General features: G+C 52.7%; 1 protein-coding gene across 1 annotated transcript; it reads left to right on the forward strand.

Moving 5' to 3' along the window:
- The first annotated feature begins 192 nt into the window (after positions 1 to 192).
- Positions 193 to 8364, forward strand: DDOST (dolichyl-diphosphooligosaccharide--protein glycosyltransferase non-catalytic subunit). The gene is made up of 11 exons (XM_070600403.1): positions 193 to 648; positions 859 to 969; positions 3757 to 3843; positions 5155 to 5258; positions 5396 to 5490; positions 5780 to 5873; positions 6149 to 6297; positions 6738 to 6885; positions 7488 to 7608; positions 7733 to 7839; positions 7931 to 8364. The coding sequence occupies exons 1-11, from the start codon at positions 495 to 497 to the stop codon at positions 8078 to 8080; spliced, it is 1320 nt and encodes a 439-aa protein (XP_070456504.1). The 5' UTR covers positions 193 to 494; the 3' UTR covers positions 8081 to 8364.
- Positions 8365 to 8724: the final 360 nt, after the last annotated feature.

Raw genomic sequence — 8724 nt, forward strand, 5'->3', positions numbered from 1 at the left:
GAGACGGTGGAGGTGGGGCCCGGTTCCTAGTCGCGAGTCTGTCCTGGACCAGCGAGGACCCTGCCAGTGAGGACCGAGGAGGTGGCCCAGGGTGGCCACCGCGGCGCTAGACCCCGCCCGGGACACGGCCGGGGTCCGCCTGAAAGGCGGGCTCAGGGCTCCGGGCGGGAACGGCCTGGGCGGAGCCAAAGGGCACTCGGCCTTACTGATTGGCCGCGGCTGCAGAGCTGTCTCTCTAGGATTGAGCCTTTTCCTTCGGGGAGGCGGAGCCTCGTGCCCCTTCCGCCAATAGGGTTCAGAGGCTCCGCCTCCAACCGGGGCACTTCCGGTGGTGCTCCCGGCTCTTTACCGTCCGAGCGGCGGCTCCCGACGCCCGGCCTTGGCGTACCCGGATCACTTCCGGGTGGTGCTCCCCGATCACGAGCCGCGATTGGGCGACCGTAGATTGGCACTTCCGGTGTCCAGGTGCTTGGTTCTTTGGCAGGAGGAGGAAGATGGAGCACGGCACCGCGACCCGTGCTTGGTCCCTCTTGTGGCTGCTGCTGCCCCTGGTTGGCCCGGTCTGCGCCAGCGGTCTCCGCACCTTAGTGCTGCTGGACAACCTCAACCTGCGGGAGACGCATTCGCTCTTCTTCCGGAGTCTGAAGGGTGAGACCGGGGTCCGAGGGGCGGCGGGTGAGAGTCTGGGGTTGGGAAAGTCCTCGAGCCCGAGGGCATCGGCCACCCTCCCTCCCACTCGGTTTCCACGAGCGGGCCGCCCGGGACTGGCCTGCCGCGTGGGGGGCGGTCGTGATCTGTGCGGCGGTGCCTTCCCTTTGCCTCCCGTCTGCCTCAGCTCCCTGTTTCCCTCTCGTCCAGACCGGGGCTTTGAGCTCACCTTCAAGACCGCAGATGACCCCAGCCTGTCCCTCATTAAGTACGGGGAGTTCCTCTATGACAATCTCATCATCTTCTCCCCTTCGGTAGAAGGTAAGCGCTGCGCGTCGCCCCCAGAACCGGGACTGATCGATCGCTGTCTTCTGGATCTTGGATATTTCCTGGGTCACGGGATGGGTCGCTAGCCCTGGGCGCTGCTGTTCCCGGAGAAGAGGAAAATGTTAACTTCTAACCTGGGCGTCTCCTTCCTAAATGACACAGCCGAGGATTGTGGGGTCAGGTGTTGCCACGACCATGGAGCTGCGGGCCCTGCTGCTCTGAGAAGGGAGTTTTCCCTGTAAAGGGCCTGTAGGAAACGTGGAGAGCTCCCCTGGTTGGGTTGGCTTGTGGAAGTAGCATGCTATAAAGAAGCATGGTGGTAGTTGATTGTAAAAATTCAGATGGATTCAAAGTTCTCAGGCTTAAAAAGAACCTTAACGATAATTTAGCCTAATCTTCTGTTTGAGGCTGGATGGATATGTCCAGGGCCTGGTAGAGGGCTAGTTGTTGAACAGAAGGAATATCGACACTAGTTTGTCCAGTTGATACCAATATTCCTGTGACAGAGACCTTACTATCTTACGAGGCAGTCCACTCAGCTCTTGGACAACTCTGTTAGCAAGTTTTTATATTAAACTGAAATTTGTCTTCTACTTCCTACTTTTTTGGGGTGGGGGTAGATGGGGAAAGGATTTTTTATACTCCCTGGCGCCTTAGGAAATAAGTTTAATGCTCATTTTGCTTACAGGCATAGCCTTTGCGTAAGCATAGCCTATTCAGGTGTTTCTTCTCCAGACTAAATATCCTCAGTTCTTTGGCCATTTCTCTTTTGCCCTGCTTTTTTGGTGAGCATCCTAGTTGTCCTCTTCTTTATTGACATCAGTTTCTTTTTCTCAGGGACTCAAGTTGTCCCTGTCTGGGCTGAGACAGGACTGCCGTCTCTCCCTTCAGTTGAAGCTTAGGAAGGCTTTCACTTTCTTGGCAGCTGATGTAAAGTTCTAGCCAGATTCTGTTGCCTGCTGAAGGCTTTGAGCCCCAGGCTTCCTCTTAAAAGAGGAGATGAGCAAGTGTTAGAGAAGTGTTAGGACCAGCATCAAACCAAAACTTTCTCTTTGCTAGAGAAAGCTTGAAAAATAATTGGAAAAGGAATAACCCTCTCTCTGAGATTCAATGTTCTGTGAAGCCCTTTCCCACATCACTGTTGCCACCTTTTCTGCCCCTAGCGGAAGGGGTCCCATACTTGGGGAAATGCTGCTGCAGGAGAGCCTCTCGGGCACTCCTTGGGAGAAGGCTTGTGTCTGCTGGGAGGGCTCAGAGTAAGGTTTGGCGCCTGCTCCGAGGGCCCCTCTGTGGTACTGTGACCACCATTAGCCTTCTCACGTGTGAGAACACCGGCCTGGCTTCCTTCTCTGTGTATCAGCAGGTTCTTTGCTCTCTCTGGAATCAGGCAGCTCCCAGCTCGCATGCAGTAATGGCTATAGGAGAAGGATGCTGAGCATATCCTTTGTACCCAGAAAAAACAGGATCCTTGTTTCATAGGCCTCGCCTTTCACAGTCGGGCCTCCTAACCCACCATCAGCCTGCTTCCACCCTTGCCCGCTGTGTCCGTTCACCAGAATCATCCTTTCAGAATCTAAATCCGATCATGTTGTTCTCCTGCTCGGAAGCCTCCAGTGCTCCTCCCCACGGCTGTCACCCTCCCGGGGCCTACAGAGCCCTGCGTCAACTGCCCTCCCTCCCTGCTTCTCCCTGGCCTGCTGTTCCGTTCGTTACTCACCTTGTCACTCTGTCCAGCTGAGCCACACTGGGCACCTTGCTGGTAACATGCTCACTGCCTTGGGGACCTTGCACCTGTCATTCTCGATGCCTGGAGTGCCCCATGCTGCCTGGCTCACTCTCACACCTTCTCCAATGCCACTTGCCCGAGCTCTTCCCTGACCAGCCTGTATGTAACGGCTCCCCCTCACTCCACTGTCCCCTTTATTTTTCTTCTCAGCACACAAGAAATAATTTTCATTGAATGAATGAGTGAATTACTGAGCACTCCCTGCGTTACGTTATGTGGAGCGTCAGGGGACCCTGTGGGGAAGGCTTGAGCCTCTGACAGCCCCACTCACTGCTGGTTTTGGATGCTTGTGGCAGTCGCCTGACCGAATCAATTGACCAAAAAGGGTATGATCTCACAGTTACAAATGTAGGAAATTAGTGAGCCTTTTTGGTGATCACTTTAATAAAAGCAGTATTCAGAGTGGTTCTGTCACGGCTATCGTGGATATAACTGTAGGATTAACGGGGAAAAACTACTCAGGTTAGGCAAATGAGTGCTGGAGTAAGTGACAGCGCCATCCTCAGATTCACACGTGCTCTTTCTCAGACACTTTAGGCGGAAGTGAGGCTGACGGGCTCTGCAAACAGTGTTAGGTGACCCTGAAAGTGGCTCTAGTGATGTCAGAGATACTGATGTGAAAGGTGCAGGTGACGAGTTTGGATGAAGTTGTTTCATGAAATGTGAGGGGAAAATGCAGCATTTCCAAACGAATGTTTTATATGTGACTTGTAATATGTGTGACTAACTTAACTATAATCAGTAAGTGTTGACTATTTCGTTTGTACTTCTAAAACTTTATAAATTCGAGCCATTGTTTTTAGATCTCCACACTGGGAGAATGGGAGAATTGCCCCAGTCAGGGCATGCATGGTAAACGTCCGTCTGTGTGGGCCTCCAGAGGGCACGCTTCCGTGATGGATTGTGGCTGGCCTGCGGTTCACCTTCACCGGCCCAAATGTCAGAGGAACAGTGAGAGGAACCTTCTGGGTCACTGAGTCTGGTGCTTCTTTCAGATTTTGGAGGCAACATCAATGTGGAGACCATCAGTACCTTCATCGACGGTGGAGGCAGTGTCTTGGTCGCTGCCAGCTCAGACATTGGTAAGGCTGACCTGGGAAGTTCTGGTACTTTCCACCATTTCTCCAGAGAGTTTGGAGAGCTTTGCAAATGGAAGCTGCCAAGTTGGCATCATGGGGTGGGCTGTGGCCGGGGTCATGAGGGAACTACAGAGCCATTCCGTCCCTCCTGTGCCTTTCTGTGACCAGAGCCAGTAAGGTGCAGAGCCTTTTAAGGGCTTGGGACACTGTTTGGTTTTTCCCATTTTTTTGTTTTGTTTTCTGGTGGCTCTTCTCTTACAGAAAGAAGGCAAATGGGGAGGCTAACTGGGCAGAGCTCAAAGTGTTTGACAGTTTTCTTTGTTTCCTATTTTGGACATTTTCAAAGATACTTAGAAGTAGGGAGAGTGCAGTATCCTGAACCCGGTACTTACCCCTCAGCTGCAACAGTTAACACCGGGCCAGTCTTGCTTTGTTCTTTTCAGTATTGACAGATTTTTTTTTTTCCTTTTTTTCCCAAAGGCCCCCTGGACATTTACATTAAAAATACCTGTATTTTTAGTTGTGGGTCCTTCTAGCTGTGGCATGTGGGATGTTGCCTCAGCATGGCCTGACGAGCAGTGCCATGTCCACGCTCAGGATTTGAACCGGTAAAACCCTGGGCTGCCGCAGCGGAGCACGCGAACTTAACCACTCGGCCATGGGGCCGGCCCCCAGTATTGACAGATTTTTTTTTTTTTTTTTTAAGATTTTATTTTTTTCCTTTTTCTCCCCAAAGCCCCCCGGTACATAGTTGTATATTCTTTGTTGTGGGTCCTTCTAGTTGTGGCATGTGGGACGCTGCCTCAGCGTGGTTTGATGAGCAGTGCCATGTCCGCGCCCAGGATTCGAACCAATGAAACACTGGGCCGCCTGCAGCGGAGCGCGCGAACTTAACCACTCGGCCACGGGGCCAGCCCCCAGTATTGACAGATTTTTGAAATCACACTGGGTGGGTCTCTTGCTGGGGTGACGATGAGGAAGAGGGCAGCCTTGTAAGGCCAGGCTCATGCAGGTTGTTTGCTTGAGGTATTACTTCACTTCAGAGGGGTTTTTGTGCAGAAGCAAGGTCACTGTGTCTTTGTGGAGGGAGAGGCCCCGTTGTGTTTTGTTTTGTCAATTCAGATTCTGACCCCTGCGGGCAGGATACCGTGCTGTTGTCCAGGGGTCCAGCTCGGGCTCAGCCTGGCCTGGTAAAGCTGCAGGGCCCTGCAGATGACTGTTGGAGAGTGAGTCCTGGGGATGCTAGGACAGTGGACACTGCTTGGCCCACAGCCCACCGGTCAGGGCTCAGCCAGGCATCTCTTGGGTCTGCAGGTGACCCTCTTCGAGAGCTCGGCAGTGAGTGTGGGATCGAGTTTGATGAGGAGAAAACAGCCGTCATTGATCATCACAACTATGACATCTCAGACCTTGGCCAGGTAATCAGGCCTGTCGTCTTCCAGGTGTCAGGCCCTTAGAGCTAAGCGCAGCCTAGAAACCAGGAGGGAGTCGGGAGGGGCTCCCTGGCTTGGGGGCCCCTTGTCCTCACCACCTGTCTTTCCCTCTGCTCTTGCAGCATACGCTCATCGTGGCTGACACCGAGAACCTGCTGAAGGCCCCGACCATTGTTGGGAAATCATCTCTAAACCCCATCCTCTTTCGAGGTGTCGGGTGAGTGAGCAGGGAGAGGCCAGCAGAAATGTCGGGCCACAGGGGATCACTGTTTTGTCAGGAAACCAACCCAAACTTGTCATTATTTGGGGACATTCCTTCCCCCACAGGGTGTGGATGAGATTAATTTATGACTTTGAGGCAGACTTCATAGTTACATCCAGAGGAGAGCTAACTGGTTATTAAGAAAGCAGGATTCACTCCTGTGAAGAAATGGGCCTTGGGGACCCCAGGGCCTGTGGGCTCAGTTCTTAGGATCAGTGTTGGGCGTTCTTTCCTCCTCCTACAGGATGGTGGCTGATCCTGACAATCCTTTGGTATTGGACATCCTGACGGGCTCTTCAACCTCATACTCCTTCTTCCCAGATAAACCTATCACCCAGGTGAGGGGCCTTTGCAGCCTCGAGGCCTCCAGCTCCTGGGCCCAGCCACGTGCTTTCTTCTTTGAAGATGAGAACTAAGCAGGAAAGCACACTTTGCTGAGACTGTGAAATGAGAAGATGGTGGAGCGGGAAGTGGGCAGAAGCAGTGGGGTCTCAGGTTCCGCCCTCAGATGGGGCCTAGGTTGTTCAGGTCTGGCCTGCTGTCCTCTTGCCCCAGAGGCCGAGCTTGTCCTTTCCCCTGGCTCTCCTGGATGACAGCCTTCTGTTGTTCCCAGTATCCCCATGCAGTGGGGAAGAATACCCTCCTCATTGCTGGGCTCCAGGCCAGGAACAATGCCCGGGTCATCTTCAGCGGCTCCCTCGACTTCTTCAGTGATGCCTTCTTCAACTCGGCAGTGCAGAAGGCCACGCCCGGCTCCCAGAGGTACATGCCAGGAGCTTAGGGCCATGAGGTCTGGGTGGCAGCGTGTGTGCGGATGGGGAGGACTCAGGTGAGGAGGAAGGAGCCTTTGAGCTACACGTGTCAGAGGCTAAGTATCTTCAGGTGCTTTAAAATTATTTGACGACTTGACTTTGTTGCTGTATTGCTGGTGTTGGCAGTCCAAACTTTTTTAGTAATGACATGTCTGGAGACGCTTAGAAAATTGTGTATTTATTATACACGTGACACCAAAGCAACACCACCTCACATCTTCTCATTTTTTCCTGTGTTCCCTTTAACCGGATCCCTAGGTACGTATGGCCCACAGGCAGGAGTTCGCTTAGTGCCGTTTATCCTGGTGGGTAGTGACGAGTCTCGCTTATGAGGCCCCCCTGGAAAGAAGTTGGTGCTGGTGCTCTAGCCTCTCCTCTTCCCTTCCGCAGGTATTCCCAGACAGGCAACTATGAGCTGGCTGTGGCCCTCTCCCGCTGGGTGTTCAAGGAGGAGGGTGTCCTCCGGGTGGGGCCTGTGTCCCATCATCGGGTGGGCGAGACAGCCCCACCCAATGCCTACACTGTCACTGACCTAGTGGTAAGAGCTTCTTGAGTGAGAGGGCCCTGAGGGTTGGCCAAGTTGATGCAGCTCAAAGGCCGTTATTGAACACTTCTGTGTTGGGCCTAAAGAGGCCTAAATAAGGAGGAATAAGTTAACCTCTACCCTGAAGAAAGTCCATTTAGGTGCAGAGAGCCTGCGTGTAAACCAACATCGTAATGGGAGGCCTTTTCAAGAGGTGTGGTTTTGCTGTGGGAGAGCAGAAGCGGGAGGGGCTTTGCTGACTCATCCTGCTGGGAGCGGGTCTGGAGGATGAATCTGTCAGTCAGGAGAAGCGGGGAAAGGCAGGATGGCAGTGAATATGGAAGCAGGGTGCCGGAGAGTGACCAGCACATTCCAGGAGAGGAGTGCGGTTTGGGTGCAGACTTGGATGGTCCTGTGAAGAGGTGTGGATCCGAGTCAGCGGGATTAACCGCTGGGTGGTATCCTCAGTTGCTGTCCAGGGCTGGGTGGTGGTGGCTCACCCAGGGTTTCAGAACTGGGAGTTCCTGCTAGATTCATGGGTAGGGATTCGGTGCACTGAGGGTGATGGCACCCCTCCAGTCACTGGCCACCCCTGGCTGACCAGCCTTTTATTTCAGGAGTACAGCATTGTGATTGAGCAGCTCTCAAATGGCAGATGGGTCCCCTTTGATGGTGATGATATTCAGCTGGAGTTCGTCCGCATTGATCCTTTCGTGAGGACCTTCTTGAAGAAGAAAGGTAAATGTAATTCTTGCACGAGAAAGCTACAGGGAGACAGTCCCTGCCTCTGGCTTGCTCTCGGGGGGGTAACAGAGAAACATTGGGCCACCCCTTCTGGTTATTTGTCTTGGATCTTCCCCAGGTGGCAAATACAGCGTCCAGTTCAAGCTGCCTGACGTGTATGGTGTGTTCCAGTTTAAAGTGGATTACAACCGGCTAGGCTACACACACTTATACTCTTCCACTCAGGTAAGCACAGCTTGTCATCCCTGTTTTCAGCCGGCCTGTGCCCTGCCTGAGCCTCTGAGTGGCCAGGACCTGTCACTCTGCCCTGTTGCAGGTGTCAGTGAGGCCACTCCAGCACACGCAGTATGAGCGCTTCATCCCCTCGGCCTATCCGTACTACGCCAGCGCCTTCTCCATGATGCTGGGCCTCTTCATCTTCAGCATCGTCTTCTTGCACATGAAGGAGAAGGAGAAGTCCGACTGAGGCGCAGAGCCCCGGGACTCCTTACAGCCTGGAGACAGAGGCTTTTTAATAGGATGAGTTTTTCCCTTTATGGTGGGATTTTTTTTTTTTTTTTTCTTTTTTTAAAGCCGTGGGACAATGGCACAGCCTTACCTCAGTGGGAGATGGGGCATTGTGTACCAAGGGGTGGGGGTTTGGAAATGAATTTTATGTAAGCTTTTCCACCTTGAATGCTAAGTCGTATTTTTCATATGTGCGGTCACTCTCATTTCTAAAATAAAGAGAAACATTGCCCTTACACTTCATCTGGCCCCCGCTGTGCTTTGCTGATGGCGGGATGCTGTTTGGTAGCGACTGGATACAAAATAGTGAGTGGCCTCTTAATTGTGCTGAAGACTGGACTGTATTTTCTTTCTTTATGAAATAGTAAGAGCTTCCTTGCTTCTCAAGGGCTAAAATAAGGTTGGTAGTACACTGAGGCTGGCGAGGAATCACTGAAGTGGGAAATCCAGGGCCCCAGCATTGGACTTTGCCACAGATTGTAGAATTGCTCCTTTGAAAAGAACCTTAAGCCTATGCTCACCTTGCTTAAGCAATAGTTGCGGTCCTGAAGAGCACGTATAGAATTATATGTGAAATCCCCTCCCCAATGTTGATCTCTGCCC

Source organism: Equus przewalskii, chromosome 2 (genome assembly GCF_037783145.1).
Source record: "Equus przewalskii isolate Varuska chromosome 2, EquPr2, whole genome shotgun sequence".
In the NCBI taxonomy this organism is placed as follows: domain Eukaryota; kingdom Metazoa; phylum Chordata; class Mammalia; order Perissodactyla; family Equidae; genus Equus; species Equus przewalskii.